This window comes from Eretmochelys imbricata, chromosome 10, assembly GCF_965152235.1.
Source record: "Eretmochelys imbricata isolate rEreImb1 chromosome 10, rEreImb1.hap1, whole genome shotgun sequence".
In the NCBI taxonomy this organism is placed as follows: domain Eukaryota; kingdom Metazoa; phylum Chordata; order Testudines; family Cheloniidae; genus Eretmochelys; species Eretmochelys imbricata.
Genome location: NC_135581.1, coordinates 53,804,468 through 53,832,360, shown reverse-complemented (window position 1 = coordinate 53,832,360; position 27,893 = coordinate 53,804,468). Strand labels below are relative to the sequence as shown.

Here is a 27,893-nt window from a genome sequence, read left to right as displayed (position 1 = left end):
CCTGCATGTAAATTGTTTCCTCATAGCAGCGCTGTAGCTTAGTAACACCACAATGTCCTTACCTGCCAGCGGAATGCAACTACCTTACCTTTCAGGATTCCTAAGGAGTCAGATTCTTGTGAAAAATGGGTAGCATGAGACAGTTTCCAAACTTTACACACTACTCCATTCATTTCCAGTCTAGCTTGAAGGATGACAAAGATAAGGCCCGTCATTGCTAAACTGTCATCTCTGACTACTGTTACCCCACCACCAACTCCCTAGGATCTCCACTCTGTGCCAGTGGGAGAAGGAAGGCTGCCTTTTCATTTCCAATTCCTGAAGTCACCAAGCTCAGTGAAGTGTCCACATTGGACGTTCATGGACGTATCAACTCTCATTAGATTACAATTACAGTTCCAGAAAGCCAAGGTGGGTGAGGTAATGGCTCGAAAGCTGGTTTTTCTCACCAGCAAGAGTGGGTCCAATAAAAGATCTTACCTCCCCAACCTCTTCTCTCCAATATTCTGGGACCGACATGGCTACAACTACACTGCATAGTTCCAGAATGCATTTAACTGATGACCTAACAGAGGAGCTCTTTGACTGACCGAGATGCAAGCACTGCAATCTATACCACCACTTACCCTGCTTGGTGTAGTAATTCAAACTGATCAACTCTGTGTTTATTCTAAGCTTAACATGTCCCAATAAAAGATGATCTCTGTTCACAGTTCAGCCCGCATTCTATAATGAAATCCACAAGCTGCATTCCTTACTCACATGTGGAGAAACTCTTGCTTCAATAGGGCTCTGAGAGAGCATGATGGTCCATGATTGCGGATGCCTTTGCAAGATCAGGGTCATAGACTGCTTCTATTTTTAAGTGCATATCCAGGGACAAAAATCCCTGGGAAGTTATCCCTTTGAGGTTCAACTTCCAAGTGAGGTGGGGTACAGCACGCTCCCAGCAGCCTGCCATTAAGGTGAGGTTTAGCAACCTGCTCCGCATCAAGTTTAGTCACACTGACTTCTTGGTTTGATACATGTGGACAGTCTTGGGTAAGCTCTTTTCAGCTCCTTAAGAGAGAGAACGTGCCCCCCCACCCCACACACACACAAAAAGGCTTTTCACCTTTTGCTGCAGACCTAAACAATCAGTCTAGCTCAGAGCACTCAAGCTTCTTCTCTCACTCTTTTTCCTGACTCCATTTTTTCCATCAGGGAAAGAACAAAGTCAGTAACTGATCCAAGGGACAAGATACCAGACTTGCTAAACCGGTGCAATCATTTTCAGATTCCGTTATGAGCTAATAGCCCAGGCAGATAAAATCAGCTCTCTTCCTCTTACTCAGAGAGGCTTTGTGTACATTGGGAAAAATGAGTTGCAGAAAAAAATGTGTTAACACATTTTAACTACCGTTGTTGAAAACCTCTTGGCACGTTGTAGAGACAAATACGTACTAACTGAGTTACCCACAACTAGCCAACGTGTTTTTAAACATGACTGTTTCCTAACACAACTCACTGACCCAGTGTAGGAAAAGCACCCTCTCCCCCAACCTCTGCTAGGCCAGGAGTCACTGTCACAGGGTAGCTGGTCCCTATGGGCAGGTTAAGCCCAGCTCCCCAGAACCAGAACAGATGAGTCCCATCCAGCCAATTAAAGAGGGCAGGGCTACACCTGGGCCTATAAAGGGCTGCTAATAGGCAGCTGGTAGACTGCACCCTTAGCCCTGGTCTACACTAGGAGTTTAGGTCGAATTTAGCAGCGTTAAATCGATGTAAACCTGCACCCATCCACACGATGAAGCCCTTTTTTTTTTTTTACTTAAAGGGCTCTTAAAATCAATTTCTTTAATTCACCTCTGACAAGTGGATTAGCGCTTAAATCGGCCTTGCCAGGTCGAATTTGGGGTACTGTGGATGCAATTAGACGGTATTGGCCTCTGAGAGCTATCCCAGAGTGCTCTATTGTGACCGCTCTGGACAGCGGTCTCAACTCAGATGCACGGGCCAGGTAGACAGGAAAAGGCCCGCAAACTTTTGAATTTCAATTTCCTGTTTGCATGGTCACCTGCAGCTTGCCACGCTGGCCAGAGCTCATCAGCAGAGGTGACCATGATGGAGTCCCAGAATCGCAAAAGAGCTCCAGCATGGACCAAACGGGAGGTACGGGATCTGATCGCTGTATGGGGAGAGGAATCCGTGCTATCAGAACTCCGTTCCAGCTTTCAAAATGCCAAAACATTTGTCAAAATGTCCCAGGGCATGAAGGACAGAGGCCATAACCGGGACCCGAAGCAATGCCGTGTGAAACTTAAGGAGCTGAGGCAAGCCTACCAGAAAACCAGAGAGGCAAACGGCCCTCTGGGTCAGAGCCCCAAACGTGCCGCTTCTATGATGAGCTGCATGCCATTTTAAGGGGGTTCAGCCACCACTACCCCAGCCGTGTTGATTGACTCCTTCAATGGAGATGGAGGCAACAAAGAAGCAGGTTTTGGGGACGAGGAAGAGGATGATGATGAAGTTGTAGATAGCTCACAGCAAGCAAGCGGAGAAACCGGTTTTCCCAACAGCCAGGAACTGTTTCTCACCCTGGACCTGGAGCCAGTACCCCCCGGATCCACCCAAGGCTGCCTCCCGGACCCGCCAGGCGGAGAAGGGACCTCTGGTGAGTGTACCTTTTAAAATACTATACATGGTTTAAAAGCAAGCATGTTTAATGATTAATTTGCCCTGGCATTTGCGGCTCTCCTGGATGTACTCCCAAAGCCTTTGCAAAAGGTTTCTGGGGAGGGCAGCCTTATTCCATCCACCATGATAGGACACTTTACCACACCAGGCCAGTAACACGTACTCGGGAATCATTGTAGAACAAAGAATTGCAGTGTATGTTTGCTGGCATTCAAACAACATCCGTTCTTTATCTCTCTGGGTTATCCTCAGGAGAGTGATATCATTTATAATCACCTGGTTGAAATAGGGTGCTTTTCTTAAGGGGACATGCAGAGGTGCCCGTTCCTGCTGGGCTGTTTGCCTGTGGCTGAACAGAAATGTTCCCCACTGTTAGCTGGGGAAGGGGGCTGGGGGTGGCGCTAGCCACGCGGTGGGGGGAGGCAAAATGCAACCTTGGAACGAAAGCACCTGTGCTGTGTATGTAATGTTAACAGCAAGGTTTACCGTGAAAGAGTGTAGCCACTGTTCTAGAAAATGTGTCTTTTTAAATACCACTGCCTCTTTTTTTTTTTCTCTTCACCAGCTGCATGTGTTTCAACGATCACAGGATCTTTCCCTTCCCAGAGGCTAGTGAAGATTAGAAGGCGAAAAAAACACACTCGTGATGAAATGTTCTCTGAGCTCATGGTGTCCTCCCACACTGACATAGCACAGACGAATGCGTGGAGGCAGACAATGTCAGAGTGCACGAAAGCACAATATGACCGGGAGGAGAGGTGGCAGGCTGAAGAGAGGGCTGAAGCTCAAATGTGGTGGCAGCATGATGAGAGGAGGCAGGATTCAATGCTGAGGCTGCTAGAGGATCAAACCAATATGCTCCAGCGTATGGTTGAGCTGCAGGAAAGGTAGCAGGAGCATAGACTGCTGCTACAGCCCCTATGTAACCAACCGCCCTCCTCCCCAAGTTCCATAGCTTACTCACCCAGACGCCCAAGAACGTGGTAGGAGGGGCCTCCGGCTACCCGGCCACTCCACCCCAGAGGATTGCCCAAGCAACAGAAGGCTTGCATTCAATAAGTTTTAAAGTGCTGTGTAGCCTTGTCCTTCCCTCCTCCGCCACCCCTCCTAGTGCTTCTCTCCTCCACCACCCCTCCTGTGCTAGCCTGGTAGTTATCCCCCTATTTGTGTGATGAATGAATAAAGAATGCATGAATGTGAAGCAACAATGACTTTATTGCCTCTGCAAGCGGTGATCGAAGGGAGGAGGGGAGGGTGGTTAGCTTACAGGGAAGTAGAATGAACCAAGGGGCGGTGGGTTTCATCAAGGAGAAACAAACAGAACTTTCACACTGTAGCCTGTCCAGTCATGAAACTGATTTTCAAAGCTTCTCTGATGCGTACCGCTCCCTCCTGTGCTCTTCTAACCGCCCTGGTGTCTGGCTGTGCGAAACCAGCAGCCAGACGATTTGCCTCAACCTCCCACCCCACCATAAACGTCTCCCCCTTACTCTCACGGATATTATGGAGTGCACAGCAAGCAGTAATAACAGTGGGAATATTGGTTTCGCTGAGGTCTAACTGAGTCAGTAAACTGCGCCAGCATGCTTTTAAATGTCCAAATGCACATTCTACCACCATTCTGCACTTGCTCAGCCTGTAGTTGAGCAGCTCCTGACTACTGTCCAGGCTGCCTGTGTATGGCTTCATGAGCCATGGCATTAAGGGGTAGGCTGGGTCCCCAAGGATAACTATAGGCATTTCAATGTCCCCAACAGTTATTTTCTGGTCTGGGAATAAAGTCCCTTCTTGCAGCTTTTGAAACAGACCAGAGTTCCTGAAGATGCGAGCGTCATGTACCTTTCCCGGCCATCCCACGTTGATGTTAGTGAAACGTCCCTTGTGATCCACCAGTGCTTGCAGCTCTATTGAAAAGTACCCCTTGCAGTTTATGTACTCGCCAGCTTGGTGCTCCGGTGCCAAGATAGGGATATGGGTTCCGTCTATGGCCCCACCACAGTTAGGGAATCCCATTGCAGCAAAGCCATCCACTATGACCTGCACATTTCCCAGGGTTACTACCCTTGATATCAGCAGATCTTTGATTGCGTGGGCTACTTGCATCACAGCAGCCCCCACAGTAGATTTGCCCACTCCAAATTGATTCCCAACTGACCGGTAGCTATCTGGCGTTGCAAGCTTCCACAGGGCTATTGCTACTCGCTTCTTAACTGTGAAGGCTGCTCTCATCTTGGTATTCTTGCGCCTCAGGGCAGGGGAAAGCAAGTCACAAAGTTCCATGAAAGTGCCCTTACACATGCGAAAGTTTCGCAACCACTGGGAATCGTCCCAGACCTGCAACACTATGTGGTCCCACCAGTCTGTGCTTGTTTCCCAAGCCCAGAATCGGCGTTCCACCGCATGAACCTGCCCCATTAGCACCATGATGCCCACATTGCCAGGTCCCCTGCTTTGAGAGAAGTCTGTGTCCATGTCCTCATCATTCTCCTCACCACGCTGACGTCGCCTACTCTCCCGGTATCGCTTTGCCAGGTTCTGGATCTGCATATACTGTTGGATAATGCGCGTGGTGTTTAATGTGCTCCTAATTGCCAAAGTGATCTGAGCGGGCTCCATGCTTGCCGTGGTATGGTGTCTGCACAGAAAAAAGGCGCGGAACGATTGTCTGCCGTTGCCCTGACGGAGGGAGGGGCAACTGACGACATGGCTTACAGGGTTGGCTTACAGGGAATTAAAATCAACAAAGGGGGTGGCTCTGCGAGAAACTGAATGGCCCCCTCAAGGATAGAACTCAAAACCTCACGGATACAACTCAGAACTGGGTTTAGCAGGTTGTTGATTTCACGGAGGGAGGAGAAAATGAATACAAAACAAATCTGGTCTATTGCTTGTTTTGAGCCACTTCATCTATCTTTATACATCTTGCTGGCAGCAGACTGTGCAGTACGACCACTAGCCGTCATCATCTCCTGGGTGCTCGGCAGAAGACGGTGCAGTATGACAACTAGCCATCATCTTCTGCTGGCTGGAGGTTAAAAGACAGTGCACTGCCGGTAGGACTGAATCGCCACGAGACGAAACTTAAAAGTGAAATGACCTGGCTGAGTCACTCTCATGTTTGCCCAGACACCCGATTAAAAGAGCACCCAGGACTACGTCGATGACGGCTACCAGTCATACTGCACTGTCTGCTGCCAAAAGGCAATTAACTGCTACTGTGTAGCAATGCAGTACCACGTCTGCCAGCACCCAGGAGACATACGGTGACGGTTAGTTGAGTGGGCTCCATGCTTGCTGCGGTATGGCGTCTGCACAGGTAACTCAAGAAAAAAGGCGCAAAACGATTGTCTGCCCTTGCGTTCATGGAGGGAAGGAGGGAACGGGGGCCTGACGATATGTACCCAGAACCACCCGCAACAATGTTTTAGCCCCATCAGGCACTGGGATTTCTACCCAGAATTCAGATGGGCGGCGGAGACTGCGGGAACTGTGGGATAGCCACCCACAGTGCAACACTCTGGAAGTTGACGGTTGCCTCGGTACTGTGGACACATTCTGCCGACTACATGCACTTAGAGCACTTGTGTGGGGACACACAATCAACTGTATAAAACCGCTTTCTACAAAACCGACTTCTATAAATTCGACCTAATTTCGTAGTGTAGACAGGAGAGAAAGCAACACCACAGTGGAGCTAGTTCTGGTGGTGGGTCCCTGGAGCAAGGGAGCAGGGAAGCAGCCTTGGGGCTGGTGCTCCAGGAAAGGAGTAGAGCTAATAAACAGGAAAGCTGCCCAGAGCAGGGGTGCCAGAGACCCCTGGGAGGCCTCAGGCTAAGGAGTAAGTTAAAAAGACTGTTGTTCTGTGTGTTTGCTAACCTCAGTTAAGAAAAAGAGCCTCCTTTCAAGACTGGGCATAGCAGCATATGCTTTGGAGCTAGGGAGAAGCACAGCCCTGCCCGGTGACAGTCATACACACAACACTGTCAGCTTCTGCTCAGCTAGTGACTCACTGCAACACTCAACCAACCTCTAAAACTGTTTAACAAAACAAAGCTTAATTCCTGGCATTTGAAACTGGGAAAATAAAGTCTGCAAGCATTAGAAAAGTGACAGAACAAAGGCCACAAATATTCACGTTAAAGTTTCCTGTTCACATGCTATGGGGATGGAAACAAGTCTATTCATTGCTCTGGCATTTCATGGAAAATGCATGCTTGCACTTCAGCGCAGGGAAATATGCAGCTGATAATGTCTCTGAACAGGATACTGACTCACATTTGCTAACACAGGGTGGGGCAGAAGGGCTGATCTCACGTTGCTGCTTACTAAAGCTCTGGAAGTTAAAGCTTGTTTCCCTCAATCTTGATTAAAAGCAAACTTATTTTTGCTGAGCATATTTTTCTGGTATATTTCTACCCGTGACTAACAAGCAAAGTTGATAATGTTACTTTATATTGTCCTTTTTTCCTAGCATGACGACTCCTTCCAGGCTCAGAAAACAGACAGTTAAAATTTCTAACTTGAAAACCTTTTTATGAAAAAAAAAAAATTCTTTTCATCTACTGATAATTTTTCTTTCATACAAGCGGGCCTGCTGCTGCCATTGTGACTTCAGCATCATAGCTCAATCAGCAAGATAGGAGGAAGTAAAAACCTCAGCTGTGTAAATGAACAGATTGACTTATATTTGGTCTTTTTCTTGGGGGGGGGGGGGGGGAGGGAGGGGGCTTTAAAAAGGGCCACTTATGAATGGGCTTCTCTTGATAAGCATCTAGGTACCAGAAAAGCCAGCAGATACTTGGATAGCCTCCCAGCAAAAAGTTGTGGTGTGCTTACAGCAGGAGGCGGCATAAGTGCATCAGTTTATTTATCATGAATCTTAGTTTTGCCTTTAATTTTCAAGGACAGCTTGGATGGAATGGCAAGGGACTATATCTCGGCAGTCCTGAAGGTAGGTCTTTGAATATAGGAGTTTATCCAGGTGTGGTGTTTTAGGCTTACCAGTTTTGACATCAACCCTTCAACTTTTAAGTACTTCAGATCAAAAAAGAGCACTAGGCTTTGTACAACTACCAAAACACCGGTTGAATCCACAATTCAATAAAAGTGCTGAGAAGGGATGATTTTTCAGAGAACTGTGCACCCACACTTCTCCAGGGAAAACAAATAAATGGTCTATCCCAGTCGGGGAAACAGCACTCCCAATAACCACCTTGTTTAAACGCAGCCTTTGCTACCATGGTTTCAGCTCCCATATGGGTAGGTACAAAGATCAACTTGGTAACTCTGGTTGAATGGGGGAGGGTGGGCAAACAGATAGAGATGGAAATAAATAAAGACAAGGTTAGGCAAACGGCTTTAAAAGCTAGCACTGCACCACAGATAGCAACAAGATGGTGCCCAGTTTATGCGATTTCCTAAATAACAGCTATATAAGAATGATCAATTTTATGTTTATAGGAGAATAAGGGAAAATAGGAATGACATTCATAATTGTTAAGGGTAATGTGAACCAATGAGAAAGCTAGTATATTAATGAAGGCACCCAGTGATGCTGTTTTGGCATTAAACTTAAAATGCAATACTGTAAATAAATAAATTCAGGTTTGCAGGTAAGTTGGTGCGAACTATGCCTCCAGTGTGTTATTTCATGACAATCAGATGACTACACCATACAAAGTGCAAGGGAAGCATTACTATTTTGACTGTAGCTTTAGGCGCCTAAATAATTTTGTAAATCTGGCCCCAAGGCTCCTTGAACCGTTTTGGGACTATCCAAATTTGAATTGTGAGGTGTACAGTTTTATAATTCTTGGGAGAAATCCTGGCCCCATTGAAGTCAGTGGGATTTCTGCCTTTGACTTCAACATGGCCAGGATTTCTCCTGTTGTATTTTCCTTTGTAGGGTTCTCTCTGTGAGGTATATTACAGCAATGCATCTCTTTGTTGCTACTATTAACACACTGAACAAATACATTTCTATGCAGTTTTATAGATTTCAGGGAGTATCTCCCAGAACACGCTAGGCTGGATTTTCATAAATCCATGTCAAAGGAGGTTTCCTCTAAGATTTTATTCTCACACATTAAGAATATCATTAACATGCACAGGCATGCGGGACTATCCACATACAGAATACAAAAGGGGAAGAAAAATAACTCCAATGCCAAAACCACACCCAAGTGTTTCCTCACAGAATTTGTCAAGCTCTGAGGGAGGCAATCTCAATACTCCTGCTATGAAATAATTACAAGATAAAAGGGCATCCCGAGAATTATAAAATGATCACAACATTCTCACAGTAGTACTGTTGTCCAGACGCTGGGATCAAAAAGAAAGGTGTGGATTTAGATGTAATGAACCCTCTTCTGTATGCTCTCAAGCCAGAAACATGACGGGCAATCTCCACTTTAACTTTCCATGCTTTATTGAACTGGACAACACGAGTGGTCCATTTGAATGCTTAGTTACCTACATAATCCAGTTGTCTGTTTAGCTATTTATAGCCTCTTATGAAATCTGCAGCTTTCTGCTCATCTTAAAACAATCCAAAGAGAATATATAAAATTATTCTCTTTCAATTCCATGATCCATTTATACAGCATTTTATATGTTTAAAGCACTATACAAACAATTATTACTGAGATGCATAAATATCAGTGATACTGGATGGAAACACAAGTTCGTATAGGTGGCTGCAGGTTTTATCAGCATATAAATATTGATCAGTCTTTCTTGTTAAAGATCTGGAAGATCCCACAAATATTTTCCATTGTTTGCTTGCAGAAGTAATTCCTAATATTGTTATTACACTGTTTTTTCCTATTAGGTCATTTCTTGTCTGGCAGACACACCATGACAAACAAACATATGTTTAGAGAGTTTGCAAATGGAAATTCTACTGGTCTTCTGCAGTAACAAAAGCCCAAGCTCCATATTCAAGTAATCAAACTACAAAGAAATGGAACTTTAAAGAATGGGTTTTCAGAATTCTTGTACTTTATCTCCCTTAGGCATGTTCTCTTTGGGTAGTTGTCCTTACAATGGAACAGTCAACATAAAAACCAGAGAGTCTCCATTTACAAGTCCACACATTATTACTGTGAGCAACAACTTCTGGATAACAGATACAAGCCCAGTCCTGCAAAGACTTATATGTATGAGTATGTTTTCTTATTATTTCTGTATCTGCAGCATCAGACACTACTTCTGGTACATTTAAGCAGGTGTGTTCCCCAGATCTGCCAAACAAATTCAGCAGATTGATTATTGTAGTTGAAAGAAAGTGAACAAACATTAGCCTGGCTTTTCCTGACAGGACAAGGCCTTCCATTTCCCAGGATATGGAATGGAAATTACAATAAATTAACAGCTTGATATGCTAGAGTAAATGTCTTGATCCAGAAGGCTTCACAGTACTTTTGAAATGTTTAGAGTTGCCCTGTAATCAGCACTGCAAAATATTGTTGATTAAAGCTAGACAAAACTACACACATACACAGCAGGGCCATGTACCCTTCACCAGCCCTCCCTTGTAAGAAGCTTGCTTTATTTGTTTTAAAAACAAATGTGAATTTCAGATTTAAAAAGTCCACTCCTACTTTTGTAGAATGAGCTCTTAGAGAAAAGGAAATAATTATTTCTCCCTCTGTGTTGTTGTCTGGTGGCAGTGTTTTGGTTTTTATGATAGTTAATTACAAAATAACCCTTGTAACTTTTTAAAAGAAAGCTTCCCTCGCATAGAAATGTCACGTTGTGAGGAACAGGCAATGGTTTAATGCCATCATTTGTTACGTTTCCTGGACACAATGCTGAGGAATAAGAGAGGACTTTATTCAGATTCATAAAACTCAGCATTTCCTTCAGATAAGTGGCTCAGCTTTTATTAATGCATCTCTGTTCTGGCTTCTTGGTGAAACCTCAGCAATTCCAGCCACACCCAACTCTGTTTTCTGATCCAGAGCGGAGGAGACTCTGGAATATTATCCACACCCTTTCTTTGTTATGTAGGAGGATGAGACGGAGTTGCTGCTGCCCTCCATGTCCACGCTATAAGTGTAATGGAGCATTTTTGTAACTAGTTTGGGATGACAGGGTTGAATTGTGTCCAGAAAGCAGTTCTTTCCCCACAACAAAAATACCATGCTGCCTAGCTGCATTTGTAAAAAATGCATTCTGTGAAAACCTGGGCAACTCTTCCAGGGCCTGACCAGGGACAGAGAGCCTGCAAGACACGGAGAGGCACCAACAGTAGAGGTGGTAGGGAAAAGGTTTTTTCTCTGTGGGAAATGTTGAGTTTTGGTGAAAAGCTGAAAAGTTACTTCAACCAAAAACTGAAATATTTCAACATTGAAATGCCACTGCAGCACAAGTTGCAGTTCAAGTGCTACATTCTCCCATTCTCTTCTGTAAACTGGAATCTCCAGTGGGACTACTTCTCCCATAATGCACCAGTCTCCCTGCTTCGTGGGGGGAGATGGATTACCACCTTATTCAGACAGTCACCGTACATTATGGGAGATGAAGTGCAGCTGGGGAGCATGGTCCAGAGAGAACACTGGCATGAAGCACCTGAACTACAACTCCCATGAGGCATTACAGATCAAAATATTTTGGTTTTCAGGCCTTTTTTTTTTGGACAATGATTTTAATTATTCTGCAAAAAGTAGATACTTGTTACAGCACCACACCACACACCAGCACTATTGAAAATCCAATTTTCCATTAAAAACAGTTTCAATGGAAAAATTTCAACCAGCCCTAACCAGCAGCCTAGGACACCTTGTTGCACAGAGAGCAGGGAAGATGGAAAACCTGTTGAACTGGTTACACAGGCACCGTTAGGACACAGCAAAAGAACAGGAATCAATTACTAGAAGACACTCATACTGCAGTGGGCTCTCTAATAAAGAGGATGCATGGCTACCTACCATAGTTACTAGCCCTGATGCTGCAATCTATTTAGTTTGTGCATGCCACCACACCCATCAGCAGTGAACTGTAAGACTGGAGTACAACTATTACCCTCGTGATACATGGACATAAGCCATGGTCTGAGCTAGCCAAACAACAAAACTTGTTACTAAGTCAGGTAGAAGTTGGAGGAGCAGCACAAGCAGGGCCTACGATACAGTAACATTTCAGCATCTTGCCATCTGCTATTTACGGCTCTCATTAGGCATGGTCACCTATTATCCAAGTTAAAATATCTGAATGGGAAAATTCCAGTTCAGAGATTATACTCAGGGATGTGACAACCACATAAAGGGCCATTTTCAATGCTGTAATATTTTGTAGAGGCAGTGGACACGGCACTAGACTGAGTCATGACAACAGGGTTCTGTTCCCAGCTCGGTCACAGATCTGCTGTGTGACCTCTTCTTAATTTCAATTGTAAATTCTTTGGGGGCAGAGGCTGTCTCACTATACAGTTGTACAGCCCCTAGCACAACTGGGCCCTACAATCAGTTGGGACCACCAGGTGCTAAACTGAATGCAAATAATGAATCATAATTATGCAACAATAAAATGATATTGTTTCCATTGCTGCACCACACTTTCCAATTGGGTCCCTTTACTTTTACACCCAACATTTCAAAATATTAAACTATTTTTCCATTGTGGGGGGGGGGGGGGAGATGAACTCCTTATCCTAGAAGACAAAAGATTTAAACGCACTGTTTAATTGGTTTAATCATTTTTTTTCAAAGTTCAGATTAATCCCTGGGAAGGAAATATGGATTTTTAAAGACTAGCCCAACCTTCCTTTGCTACAAACATTCAGATTTAATTACAAAACTTCATTCTCTTTCTAAAACTGTTCTACTGGCAATCTTAAGTCTTTCTCTGCCAAGATTTCAACAATGCAAGTCATGAAGAAGAACATACAAAATAAATGCTCTGGATTAAGGACAGTAAGTGGTAGGTCAAGAAACACCACCTATCCATATTATATCATTTGTATATATATTTGTATATCATTTGCAAGTATAATGGCAGAGAGAGAGACCCATTTTCCCTACCTTTGGTCTTGATGGCTGTTTCAATGGCTGCAGCATCTCGGTCAGCATCAAAGTTGGCGTACGCCTTGACAGTGGCATATGCGCTCGGAGGAAGAGAATGCTGAGATTTAAAAAAAGCAAAATGACCGTCTTACACTTAGCTTGTGGTTAATGTATTATTCCCAAAAGGTAAAGTATCACTGTGTCATATTTACCCCCCAACACCCCTACCCAATACGCGCATGTGGGCAACCTATGAATATAACTGGAATTCAGCTAAGAGCTACTGAACACCCAAATGTATTACTGTTCCAGGAATCTGCCCACAGCAGTGCATCTGTCATTAGAGAAAGTTAAAATGTTAAAAACCTTAAACTAATTGTGCTGGCTAGAATTCAAAGAAATTCATTCCATAAAGTTAGTATGGAAAAGGGGTTGAGTCAAAATGACAAAAGCCAGGAAAATTCAAATTTACAGCTGATAGTCTGCCTTCGATTCATATCGCTCATAATACTATGGTAGAGTAGGGAATCAGAATTAGTAGTGAATGAGTTATGTACAGTGGACCAAATTCTGTGCTCTAAGCAGCTGATGCATTTTACAGGATCAAAAACTTTTTAGCATTATTTTCAGGGTATAGTGCATCTTGAAAGCCCCCCAGTAATCACACAGGGAGCTTTGACATGCCTGGGGCCTGATTTCTACCCAAATTCACCAGCAGGGGGCTCACATAATAACAAAGGTTTTCAAACACTTAAGACTTATTTCCTTTGTACCTTCAAATTCTTTACGGCAGTGGCTCTCAACCTTTCCATACCACTGTACCCCTTTCAGGAGTTTGGTTTGTCTTGCATACCTCAAGTTTCACCTCACTTAAAAACTACTTGCTTACAAAATTGGACATAAAAATATAAAAGCAGCATAGTATTACTGACAAATTGCTTACTTTCTCACACTCATTTTTACCATATAATTATAAAATAAAACAACTTGAATATAAATATTGTACTTACATTTCAGCATATAGTATATAGAGCAGTATAAACAAGTCACTGTTTGAAATTTGTACGGACTTCACTAGTGCTTTTTATGTAGCCTGTTGTAACACTGGGCAAATATCTAGATGAGTTGATGTAGCCCCTGGAAGACTTCTGCATACCCCTGTGGGTACATGTTCCCCTGGCTGAGAACCACTGCTTTAAGGTCAAATTGTTAAAGAAGGGCATGCATTCAAGGCATCCTCAAAAGCATCACAAAAGTTATCTGCACAACTATCTACCCAGGATAAAACAGTGGCATACACACTGTGCGCTCCTTTGAAAGTCTGAGCTAAGCTGCAGAGACAGGGAAGCAAAAACATTACAGAATGAAACACCCATTGTTGTCCCTACCATTAACAGCCCTTTCAATCAAAGCAGCCAGAATCTGGCACAGAGCCACACCACAGGATGCATGATTTTCCAGAATCGATACATTTAACTGCCAACAACAGTAAGTGGAAAAGCTTAATGCACTCCTGGAGAAATCAGTGTGCCTGAAAAATTCCTACCACAAAACCCATGTGTTACACAATACAAAATTGAAGGTTTCAACTGATTAACATGGCATAGTTGGATAACCTGACAAAGCTAACCATATTAGCCCAGGAGAGTTAGAGCTGAAAAAGCAAGGTAAGAGATGGCACTTTGGTATCTCATTCCCTCCCTATGCATTGTATGAGCCACTGGAACTGAATCTGACAAATGGTATCTGCAATGTAGACGGGAAAAAATGGTCCCATTTAAGTTTCAGGATTGGTTCTTCCCGAATTGCTCAGGCAGTCAAAGCCATATGCTGCCCTTGGATATGCAAGTAGTTCCTACTGTCTTCCTATTGAGTTGAACAGTGTCTTGCTCATGCATCCAAAGGTATATTTTCAGCCCTAAAGTGTAAGCAACATGGGCAATTTGAGTAAAACCAGAGCAGAGAATGAAATAATGCTTTTCACTTATACAGTGCCCTTCAGCTGTGGATCACCAAATGCTTCACAAAGGTAGTGCATTACAAAGGGGAAAATGAGGTAAAGGCCAAAATTTCACAAGTGATTCATGACAGAGTGCCTCAGTTTTTTGGTGTCCAGATTGAGAAATCTTCAAGGAGCCTAATTCTCAGAGCAGGAGGGTGCTCAACTCTTGTCAAAAATCAGGGTCTCTTAAAGACAGCTGACACTGGGAACTGAAAATCAATAGTCACTTTTGAAAACTGTGGCCTAAACAACTTGCTCAAGGTCACATTGAGCCAGTGGCAGAGTCATGACTAGAATCCAGGTTTCTTGACTCCCAATGCTCTCCCCTAACCACAAGACAATGCTGCCTCTGAAAACTTTGTGGTAGGACACTGAGACTCTATCAGCAGTCATGGAGTTAACTTCAGCTCAGCCTCCTCCTTCCAGAGAATATTGAGGATAAGACTGAGATACTGCAGGGCTGGAGAGAGCAGCCAAATCAAGTTCCACAGGAGAAATCAGGACCATCCTTAAGAGCAGTTGCTTGGGAGATGGGTGTTATTATGCCTTGGAACAAGGAGGCATCCTCATAGAAGGCTTGTCTATGCAGGGAGTTATTCTGAATAGCTATTCCTAATTAACTCCACATGTGGATGCTCTTACTCCAGACTACAAGTGCCTTGTTCCAAATTAGTTTTGTGGATTAGGCTAATTTGGAATAAGGCATGCTTAGTCTGGAATAAGAGTTTCCACACAGAGTTAATCAGGAACAGTTAATTCACTTTGAAGTCACATTTCCCTTATTCTGGATTAACTTCCATGTATAGAAAAACCTTTTCTCCCTACAGATCTGAGGCAAAAGGCACAAATATCACTGTCTGGACCATTCTCTACCGAGAGACAGCAGCTCACTAGTCATCCTAATCATTGTAAATCATCTGTATGGATAACATTTAAGAAGTTATGTATCTACACTGGAAATTATGTTCTTGAAGCCTTGAAATTAGCGGTAGCCTTCGACAGGTTCTGTTCTGACAGAGTGCGGTAGACATTTATCTTTCTGTCTGGTCATTGTGGCTCACAAGGAGTCTATTTACATACTGAGCCACCAGCTAATCAAGATTGTGAAATCGACAAGGGACTGTGAAATCTATACAAAGAAACACAGATCAAGAGGGTCCCTGGCTGATGAATAAAGATCAAAGGACTGTTTTGGTATACTGGGGGTTGAAAAAAGACACACTCAGGAGCCTTCACTGACTATTGGTTTTTAAGCACCTAATAGGGGACAAGCTGGCAGCATGTTTTGTCTCATGAAAAAAAGGAATACATCCAGGTCTACTTGGGAAAAAAAAAAAAAGCCACCATTGGAAGGACTTTGGGGTGACCCTTGATCTAAAAGAAAAGAAAATATTCATTACGTCTAGGTTCTAGAATGCAGCCAATGAATTGTACATTTCCACTACTTCTACTTGAGATCATTTGAACTTTTTCCTCTTTGTTAAATAAACTGCTGCTTGTTTTCACTATAAAACATACCTAAGTGCAGCGTGTTAAGCGGAGCAGTGATCTGAGTAAGTGATCTTGGTGAAACTGGTAAACTGGAGAATGCTACTTCTTTGGGAGCAGCAAATCTGTGAATATTGTGGGTAGCCAGTGGACCAGGAGCTGGACACTCATGGGAGATGCTCAGAGGGCTCGGGAGTTGGAACATCCTATCAATAATATGCAGAGAAGAGAAGAGCCTGGGTAGGCTTAGAGGGGAGCGTTGTGTTGCCCAAGGCTGGTGGAGTCAGGACTGACCCAGAGCAAGCACAGATAAGGCTCTCACACTAAGGGCAGATGGTAGCAAGGTGCCTCACAACTCCAGGAAGCGTCACTGTATTCATTACTTGAAATTATCCGATTTTGGGAGGGTCTGGTTGAGCGTTAATTTTAATGTTTGGTTTGACTGGACAATTCTCTGATATTATTTAGGATTTAAGTTTTATTGGTTAAATGTGAATGGCCAAAGAAGTTTTTAATGAACTGAATATATTTGCAGTATTAACCCAGCTCTATTGTTTACTTGCATTAGGAGCAAGCTCCAAAAATAGGCAAAAAAGTCTGTGGTCACCCAAAACAGCTCTGCAAATACCAGCCATGAAAATGTACCCAGCCAGAAGAAGAAGGTAGTCAGAACTGCAGAGCTGGGATTCACTTCCTCCCCGATTACAATCATAGGCAACCACAAATTTATGGCACAATATTCTGCTATTCCATTGTGATATCATCATCATGTACCGTTGCAACATCATGGATCATACGTAAAGCCACCTGTGACTTTCTGGGACTGCTCCACTAATACCCTAAAACAAATGCAGACATGGGGTAAGCTAGCACAAGTCTGCTAACATCCATGGCCTCATGCTAGACCTGGTAGAATATTATGGGTGGGCAGGGGAGGAGAGAGAAATTGGGGTTTTTTTGTACAGAAAATTAATGGCGGGGGGGGGGGAGCGCGACAGGGACACATCTGGTGTTTTGACCAAAAAAAAAAAAAAAAAAAAAAAAAAAAACACACACACGAACAAAAAAAAACCACCAAAATTTTCAACTTTCAGTAATCAAAAACTGAAAAATTTCAGTTTTTCAATTTTTTTTGTGGTTTTTTTTTTCAAAACAAAAAGCTGAGCATTTCTGACATAAATGAAAACATTTCCATTTTCATCAAAAAAAATGATGCAGAAAAAAAAGCATTTCCTGAGCAGCTCTAACACACACCACTTATACACCAACTCTGGAATTGGCCCAGTCTCGGTCTTTTTCTCTTTCTTCTCCACCTCTCTTGTTGTTTGGATGGCATAAACTGTGGGGATGTTTCCCTCCCCTTCCTGCTGCTAACCCTCCTGTCCATCTGAAGAGGCAGGGAGGAATCACACCAACTCATCTTAGTCTGTCTGCTCAGTGTTCCCCGCGTTGCCTTTAACATGTCAAGCAGCACAAGTACCAAACCATCAGCTTTGGAGAATCCTTAATTAAACCCAGGGACTCCGCAAGAGATGTGTGGTGCCCTATGGGTCACATCTCTCTCTCACACCAGAGATGGAGTATCACTGGCCTAGCTTTTAGTCTGGGTCAGTTCAATTATGTGGAGTCTTATAGCCTCCCCTTACAATCAGTACAGTTCGGTCTCAACCCTAATAAAGGCATCCTGGAAAGGAAACAAGACAGGCATTTAAGAAAAAGTCATACCAAATCTCTTTTCTAGCTCCTCACAGTGATACTTACATCTCCCTCAAGGCTGAGCTTGCCTAGAATTTCATGGACCGTGGACATCTTGAAAGGAAACTGGAGGGGGGAAAAAAAAAGAGAGAGACTTCATAAACATTTTTTTTTTTTTTTAAACCAACAAGCTACAGCACATTAAACTAGCCCTGTTATACCATCACACCAAAGTTAAGACAATCCAGCAAGAGCTGAAATAACAAGTAAGCGAGTATCTCAAGAGTATACAGAAAATGGCATACATCACAACTGGATAGGAATTGGTCTTCACTCTCCTATATGTCAGTAGGTGACTATTATTACTCTAATCACTTTTGTTGACCTTTTAAATTTCAGTCAACAAGTTTCAGGAATGCACTGATGTTGCCTAAACGCCTCCCGTTTACCCCCTTGAAAAAATTCTACTCCTCATGATGATTTAGGACCCTCCCAGTCAAACAATACTACTGCCCAGGCAAAGAAACCAGACTTGTCAGATCTCCAGTAAGTTGAACGCCTACCAAAAAACAAAAAAACCACCACCCAAAAAACCCGCAAACACATTTCCAAATCAATACCACTCATCAACTGAGGGCCATTTCCTAAAAATCAGACTGCTTTGCTAGATCACCACCACAGTAAGGATATTACATTAGTGATTTTTTGAACACACAGACACTGATCAACTTCTTTTTAGTATCAACAAAGTTATTTTAGAGAAACTGTACCCTTGGCCCAGACAACTGCCAAAAAGCAATTAAAAACAACTGCTTTAGGCAAATGATCTGCAACTCAGAGGTTAAATTCCTCAATCACAAGTCTTGAAATAACTTAAATTCGCAGAGGCCATTTGTATCTTACAGAAGCAGCTGATGCTATTTGATCTGGAACACTTGAGCCAGAACACTTGCTTAACTTTACTACTTTGCACTTGAGTGGTTAAACAGTTTCTAATATTGCTACTAAAAAAATAAATTACAAGCCAGGGGCACAAATAGTGATTAGCAGTATGAGTATCTGATCACAAATAATAAGGACGCCATCAAAATACAGGCCCCAAAAGGAACAATGCAATGGAGTAGGATAATCTGCATCATTGTGTGGGGTAGCCTCCGTTGCCAAAAAGCTTATCCATTTCACATCACAGCCAAGGCAACAAATTTCCTTCTCAGCAATACTTGGTGATGGAAACTAAGCATGCTGAAGTGTTTAAAATTCCAAAGACTATTGGTTTTTAAGCACCTAATATGATCATACCTCTAGATGTATGAAAAATAAGCCTAATGTGCATAGATCCTATAAAAATGAACATGTCAATTGGACAAGCTGATGCCATTATACCATTTTTCCCTGACAAGTCTGGTTTCTTTGCCTGGGCAGTACTATTGTTTGATTGGGAGGGTCCTAAATCATCATGAGTAAGAGTAGGAAAATTTTTTCGAGGGGTGTAAATGGGAGGAGTTTGGGCAACATCACTGCATTCCTGAAATTCTGGCAGGAAGGTAGGAGCTCCCAAATTCCACTAGCAAGGAGAGAAATGTAGCCATTTGTGTCACCTTCTGATGGTGCCACTGAAATAAGCAAAAAAACAAAAACAAAACAAAAAAAAGCCAAGGAGTACTTGTGGCACTTTAGAGACTAAAATTTACCTGGGTATAAGCTTTCATGGGCTAAAACCTACTTCTTTCCACTGCATGCATCTGATGAATATACACACACAGAGAGAACATGAAAAAATGGGTGTTGCCATACCAACTGTAATGAGACCATTAACAATATTTATTAATAATTAATAAATAGTTAATAAGCATTAACTATTTCATCAGTTAAAATTGAAGGTTGCCTTCTAAGGACTCCAGCACCAAGAAATCTAGTGGAAATGTCAAACAGGGAAAAGGAACTAGCTAGATTAGACAGAGGCATTTCTGCTAACAAGTGAGAAATGTACCCCTGCTAATACCACTAATTTTAGGCAGTACGCTATGTTAAAGTGTTGGAAACTAGACATTTGCACGTTTAGACCAACAGCACTGCCTGTACATCACCCGCATGCACAAATTTAGCACACATAGGATCAGGATATTTGTCCTCAGTACACTAGACCAAGAAACTGAACGAGAGTATATTCAACCTCCCTCTGAATTCCTCCCTCCCGGGCCCTCAGCAATGCTCCTCCTGCTGCTAGTTCTCCTCTTTCTCTTCCCCATTACCTCGCTCCCCTGATCCATCTCCCTGCTCCCAGACACCCTACCCTGCCCACATCCTTTCAGTCAGTCTTCCAACTGCCAGCCTGGCACTCAAGAGTCAGATGGGCAGCCAATAGCTCAGAGGCAGCTCACATTTGAGGGAGTCCGTGAGTTCCAAACAGGAGAGATTTGCGGTGGGACTCCCTCTAGAAGAATTCTCATCCACTTCCCAATTGATGGAAACTCTCCCTCATCCTTGAGTTAGTATATCCCAACCCCTTACAATACAGTACCCACTTTCCAAGTGTGGCTCTCTTGAAAGCAGATGAGAGTTCTAAGAGTCGATACCAAGCAAACAACCCTCTCTGTCACTCACATCAAAAGATGGGATGAGAAGATACAATCAGCCAGTGCTGCTAAAGACCATGATGATCTTGTCAGGAAAACATTCAAAAGAAAATAAGCATTGGTCCCTAGATACCTTTGCAGTACTATATGGTATTGCTGAAAAAAGGGGTCCGGTGTAATACGTTATGTAAGGTAAGAAATAAGGCATTATATCTTTTAATACAAAAATAAAACCTACCTCTGCCCATATCCCTCAAGCACCATATTTTTAGCGACAGTATTATATTTGGCTAAGACGACAACATCATGAATGTTTATTTCTTTTCAGCCCCCACCCCGTCTGGAACAATCTCGGTGAGAAAAGAACAAAATTTAAACTCCGCTCATTTTCCTATGGAATAATTAAGATATAATATCTAAGGGAGGAAGTTTGGGATAACATCCACTGCATTGAAATAATCAGTCTTAGGACAGAAATCCAGAACAATCCAGGTCCAACCCTTAAAAAGAGGCAACAGAGAGAAAGACTTAAAGGTCTTGCACAAGCCTTAATCATGAGGATTGTGATATGGCAGTTACATTATGAAAGCCAAAGTACTTGTTATTTCTTAATAAAAGTTAATGTTACAAACAAGGCGATCTTTGTACTGAAGATGCTCTAAAATTGATCAAGACATATGACTAAGAAAACCTTTGGTCTTGCATGCCACAAAGAACTAAAAAGCTCCACTGAAAGCTGAAGTGAATGCATTTGCACTAAAGTCTTTCACACAGCAACAATCGCCAGACAGCTTTTTGCAAGCCTGCCATTTCTAAATCAAATAAAAACCACACTGAATCAGGCTTGTTGGAACATAAAACTTGAACGGAATCCAGTAACTGAGATAACACACCCTCTTGTACAGTTGAAAATGGTATGTTCATGGAGAAACCAAATAATGCTATAGCAATCAAAAGCCAATCAAAAGAAAACTGGCAGCATAATGGGAGTTTCTGTAAAATCAAGGTTGCAGATAAAGATCTTCAATTACAGAATAAATGTGAAGATAGTCACAAGTTCCTTCATTAGAATTTTGGCCCCATATCAGTCAAGACACACTCGCTGTCCTCAAGTAAACCCCCTTGTTACTGGTGAAGTTCTGACTAATACAGTTTGGATTTGGATGTATTTAAAATAAAAACCACATGCACGGTCTTGCTCTTCTTTAAACTGGAAGGAATCTGGGCCTCTATCCCCAAACCTTTAAGGCAAGACTTCATACTTGTAGATGAGCTGAAGCAATCTGTTTTTCTTTCAGAAGGCTATCATGTGATCCTGAATCACAATTTCACTATTTCTTTATTTTAATCATACACAGAGAAGTGAGAGATCTCAGTTATTCTTTGCTGAGAGAAGATGCCATTCAGATACTTGCAGGTCAATTGCCCACACTGTTATTGGTCTCTGTCTGAACCCCACCCACATAACAACCATGCTATAGGAGGTCATGTTGATTTAGACACAGCCTCAGCTCTCTTGGTTTCTGAGCACAGTTCAGATGTGTCATGAAAGAAAACATGCAGAGGTTCCAGGAAAAAAATTCCAGATGTTGACTGAACAAGCAGCAGTCATCATGTGAGAAGGCAGCTAACCTATGGTCCTACCCTGAAAACGTGGAGGACAGGAAAGGGTGTTCCCAGGTGGGGCAAAGAAATAGAGAATGAAAGAATGGAAGCTCTTACAATCAAAAGTCCATGTGGTTTAAGACTTCCAACCAAGACAGGATGTGGCAACAGGGGAGCTTTGCTCAGAGGCTAGGGGGAAAGTGGGGAAGAGGAAGAAAAGTACCACAAAAAAGTAAAGGAACAGAATGTCTTTGAACAAGGACCAAAAGTCATATTTATTTGAACACGATGGTGACTGGAAATACAGCAGGTCAGGCTGTGTCCCCAAGCTGTACCCCAGAGCTTAGGAGGACAAATGAAGCCCCTGTCTGGGCCATGAATTGATTAAACTTGAAAGGAAAAGATTCCATAGGCCATATCTGAAAAACGTTATTTCAATCTATTAACAATGCACAATATCTTAAGACTCACTCTCTTCCACCGGTCAATACTACATAATCCAAGAGGGGTAAATGTTCCATTTTAGGAATATGCCAATTGCCTATATCATACATGAGTGCTTAACCAACAGTAAAGCTAGGACTTCTCTATATCTATATTTAAAATAGAATATTCCTGAGATCCTGCAGGAAAACCTATTATTAAAAACCATTCCATAAAAGAGCAACTAGAAAAATAATGAACAGCCCCAGTGAGTGTACCACCAAACCAAGCAACAGAAGTAACATACAAATCCCGCAACATCAACCCAAGAAGGAAATCTCTGTCCTACCACAAACCGACCCTGCACTTAATTTAGGAACTCGACAAGCAGGCAGTGTCCGCGTATAGGACTAAGTGCATCTTTCAACTGAACTCTCTCAATGGCATAGAACATTAACCTTGACAGGTTTCAGAGTAACAGCCGTGTTAGTCTGTATTCTCAAAAAGAAAAGGAGTACTTGTGGCACCTTAGAGACGAACCAATTTATTTGAGCATAAGCTTTCGTGAGCTACAGCTCACTTTGAGCTGTAGCTCACGAAAGCTTATGCTCAAATAAATTGGTTCGTCTCTAAGGTGCCACAAGTACTCATTAACCTTGAGTAACTATGTCACCTCTTTCAGTCTTCATTTATTTCCACGTACAAAAGTGCTCTTTATTCAGAGTCCTAATGCATACTATTGCAATAGTTTTATGAATAGTGAACCCTAAACTGTCCTGTAACTGTCCAGTAATGGCCTCCCTGAAAGCACCCTAGTATTCCTCCAGTTATATTCCTCACTCATCCACAGCAGGGGTGGTGCAAAGCCTTCCCATCCTGACACCGACGCACAAGGCCAAAAGAGCAGCACAACCTCAGCAATTTTGCTAATGGGGGAAATGGGACATAAAACAGAACAGCACCCCAGCCACACTACAATAGTCCATGCCAGACAGCACGTACATTTGCATGGTTGGGGGAAGAAGGTATAAGAGGAGAAGTGAGGCTCAGCTATGGAGATTTGTTATCTAAAGCTACTTGTGTAGGAAGACTGCAGGGGCAGAAACTGCTAGAATAGTACAGTGGCCCTGCTCCACCACACCCTGAGAAAGCAAGATTGAGCAAGTATTCTATTCTCTGTAACCCAGAGCCCCACAAGTGGGGCCCATTTACTCAGGTTATGTGTGGGGGTCACACTTTGTTCTGTTATGTCTAACATTAGCTTAGTTACACCTGAATGAAACTTGCATTTAAACTGAAAGTTTAAAGCTCAGCTAATTATCTAAAATAAATCTTCTCTGCAAAGCTTCTGGTTGAAAAGTGAATCTTACCTATGGCAAAAATCGCTCATTCAAAGAGCCTTGATGTACTTTAACAGGGGAAGAAAAGGGAACTCGTTCTTAAATGACTTCTTAGTATTTTGGGACCAACTCCTCCTGGTAGGGGTTATTAAAGAAACCCCCTTTTTCTTCACCCCAGACAAGGATAATACTGACATATCAATATGGTAGTTTCATACTAACAAGTTTAAAAACAGGACTTATTTGATCATCTGAAACCACCTGCTTGTGCAACAAAACACCGAGAACCACCTTAAAAAGAGGTGGGGGGGGGAAGAGAACAATGCAGCAAAAATTTAAAAAAGACGGGGGGGGGGGGGAGTTGGGAGACACACGCTACTCCCTGGAGGCCACACCCAACACTGCAGTCTGGCGATTTCGCTGATGAACAGCCACAACAGCTAGCAGCCTAGCAAAGAGTCTGGTATTTGTAGCATAAGCAATTGTGTTAATTACTTTATGACAGGTTCTAGTTACTGTCTCCTAAGGCTGTTGTTCTATGCAGCCCCTCTCCCCGTTCCCCTCTTCTCCCTCTCTCTGGAGTCCACTGCCAGCTCCAGTTACCTTACACCTCCTCCTGGGTTCCTTAAAATAAATTTCATCTGGAACATCAGAAGCGGGGTGTGTCCCTGGCAGAGGAAACTCCGGTGCGTTTCCTAGCCCTACACAGCCCAGCTCCCCTGCAGATACTCGGCTGGGAAACGGTCTTGCTCCCCGAGAGCTTTGCTCGGCGAGGCTGTTTCAAATACAAAAACTTTCAGAAACAACGTCTGCGAAACGAGCCGCCCGGTGCCCCGGGGCGCTTTTCTTCGCTAACGCCCCCGCCGCGAATGCCCAGGCGGTGCTAGCCCCCCGGCCGGGGGCAGCACGGGCAGCCAAGCGGGGGGAGGGGGCCACTTACCTGGGGCAAAGCACAGGCTGCGCCGGGCTCCTCGGGACTCAGCGAGGGAAGACGATGGCAGCTTGGGTGGGGATTTTGTACAGAGCCACATCCACAGTCTGGCCTAGTCCCCACCCCCTGGCGCTTCCCAGCCTCTCCCCCGCCCCTCGCCCAGCCTGCGGCAGCCTGAGGAGAAGCGCCCCACCCCAGGCTGCCTCTGACTCATCAGCCCTTTGACTCACGCTGGCTGGGCACACCGGGGTTTGGCAGCCTCCGGCGGGGCGGGGGGCCAGCTGCCCGCGGGAGGGGGGGGGGGCATTGCACAGCATCGAGCCCTCGCCTCCTGCTGCCCCAGCCCGTTGGTGGTTTGTTTGGGCTGCAGGGAGTTACGGTCAATTCGCGCTCTTTGTTCCTGAGCTAAATAGCGATGTGCTGTGAGGTGTCCAGGCTGCACAGCGCCCCGCACCTCCAAGCGCACTGCAGCCTCCCACAGGAGGGCACGTCTCCAGCACAAGGCAGGGCACTTGGGCAGCGTCAGCCTTGCACTGAGCACCCTCCGCTGGGGCCTGCTGTGTGGAGCACAGAAGGGGAGACAGTCTCCCTCCACCCTCAAGGAGTTCACAAGATAACCAGGCTATTCTTAATAATACCCAGCCCTTAGATCACGCTTTCCATCCCTAGCTTACAAAGTACTTTATCAAGGATGTCAGGCTAGGTATACCCATTTTACGTATGAGGAAACTGAGGCACAAGTTGGCACTGACATGCCCAAGGTCACCAGCTCAGCTGGGACCATAACCCAGGGCACAGTAGTCCCACTCCAGTGCCCTAGGCCCAAGGCCACACAGTTGCTAGCAGATGATTTAGCTATAGGAATAATACCTGCTGCATTGTTACCAGCTTTGCCTGTTACTTTGGGGTATGCTCATTTATTAGGGTTACTCTTCTGGGCAGTTTGGAGAGGTTTCTGTCCTTCTATCAATGTACTGCTTGTGTCACTTGTGTTCTCATATGGAGCTCTATTTCTCCCTGATGCAAGTTCCCTCCCCATGGAGCTCTCCTGCAGGACCGAGATTCCCCAGGACTAGGTTCTTCCAGCCCCAGAATCAGATGAACACACACACACGAGCACTGTAATTCCCGAGGTGTGCACACTGCCAAGCCACTTAGTGCGCAGAAACTGCGCAGATGCAGAGCTCTAAAAAAGCCACCCTGAGGAGAGGCATCAAGGTTTCTGTGCTGTGGCTACAGCACTGCGATTGGCCTCCGGGAGGTGTCCCACGGAGGCCTGTTCTCGCCTCTCTGGCCATCAGTTTGAACTCTACTGCCCTGCCCTCAGGTGACCAACCGTCATCCCCACCCCATACATTGCTGTGCAAACCAGAGTCACAGTCTTTAGGAGCAGGATGTGATTAATGGCCCTGCACACTTGCATCAACACGACTCCAATGGTCGACTTTCCCACTCCGAATTGGTTAGCGACTGATTGGTAGCAGTCTGGAATAGCCAGCTTCCACAGTGCAATTGCCACATGCTTCTCCAGCAACGGGGCAGCTCTCATTCTTGTGTTCTTTTTCTTTTTATTTCTTCACCTGTTCTTGATCACATTATCAGAAGCCCCTATCTTTTTAAATTTCACCTATTAACCTTTCCTTCTTGGCACTTTTCTCCTCTGTCCCAACTTTGTTTGTCTCCCTTGCAACATATTTTTTTTTCTAATCTTCATCACCCCCAGTTTGTACATTCCAGATATTTATCCTCCTCTCTCCCCAAACACAAACTTATTTACACACACACACACACACAGGGATTAGGGCCTTAATCTTGAACTCTTTCTGGTTCAGCTGTGGCCAATCCTGCATGTAAAGTCACCCCACCCTAACCAAACGATACACTGTGGTCATGTTGGCCTCTGCTTTTTTCACCCTGGGTGTTTCCATTCAGTTTGCAGAACTAAGACGACACAAATTGAGCCTATCACATTCACATCTTTAAGAGAAAGTGAAGCTGTCACCTCAGAATGATGTTTGAGATAAATCTGCTTAGCAAATGAAAAGAGGAGTTCAAGCCAAACTGATGTATAACCAGGGGGCAGACCAGCCTTTAGACTCCGAGAAAAATACAGATTTGCCACTCTCTTAAACTGATCACAGGCTACACAGAAGTTAAATATAAATATCAATTCAGGTTCTCAGGATAGTAAACATACATACACGACCACTATGAAAGAATAGACCTTCTCTGAAGGATCCTGCTTCAGTAGATATTAATCATTCTTTGTGAACATGTAAAGTGTTTAACCTCTTATGTCAGAACGTAGGATTTTCAGTAGTAAGGTCTGCAATAATTTACACACTAGAACTCTTATATAATTGTAACTCTGCTGCGTGTTTAGATAGTACATTGTACATCAAAGCCATGTTTTATCCAACTCAATACAGCAGAGCCGGACATCGTGTTAGGTACTCCACCGAACAAGCTAATCAATGGGATGGGTTCTTTTCTGTGCAATGTAATTCCTGTGTACAGGTCATGTTGTGCTCAGAATTCAATTTACTTGAAATGCTTCCTTTTAAAGGGCTATAATTATCCCTGGGAAAGATCTTGTATGTAAGATAGATCTCACATACTCTCATTTGTATATTTTAAGGAATTCATCATTACAATAAGAAAAAAATGCAGGTGGAGTTAGGTTTGTATCACAGAAATAGAACTCCAGTTATATCTGAGCACATGGGAGGCAGTGTCCTCTAGTGGACAGGACACTGGACTGGGAGTCAGGAGACCTTGGGGTCTATTCCTGGCTCTGCTACTGATTTGCTGTGTGACCTTAGGCAAGTCACTTCATCTCTCAGTGCCTTCCCCCCCAACTTTTTGTCTGTCTTTTCTATTTAGATCATAAATTCTTCAGGGCAGAGACTGCCTTTTACTATATGTTTGTACAGCACTTAGCACAATAGGGCCTGAATATCAGTTGGGGCTTCACAATCCAATGGCTGGAAGTTGAAACTCAACAAATTCAAATGGGAAATAAGATATCATTTGTCAAAGTGAGAGCAGTTAACCACAGGAACAAGAATCATGGTGGATTCTCCAGAAAAGGCAATTTTAAAATCAAGTGTGGAATTTTTTTAAAAAATGTTGTAGTTCAAAAGAAATTATTTG

At 43.7% G+C, this 27,893-nt stretch overlaps 1 protein-coding gene across 1 annotated transcript in view; it reads right to left on the bottom strand.

The window, feature by feature from the left end:
• Positions 1-24,878, bottom strand: part of ANXA2 (annexin A2) — a 48,824-nt gene extending 23,946 nt beyond the window's left edge. The window contains exons 1-3 of the mRNA XM_077827626.1: positions 24,750-24,878; positions 17,932-17,991; positions 12,699-12,798 (exon numbers count right to left, since the gene is read on the bottom strand). Coding sequence (XP_077683752.1) covers positions 12,699-12,798; positions 17,932-17,979 — 148 coding nt within the window. The 5' untranslated portion in view covers positions 17,980-17,991; positions 24,750-24,878. The remainder of the gene's footprint in view (positions 1-12,698; positions 12,799-17,931; positions 17,992-24,749) is intronic.
• Positions 24,879-27,893: the final 3,015 nt, after the last annotated feature.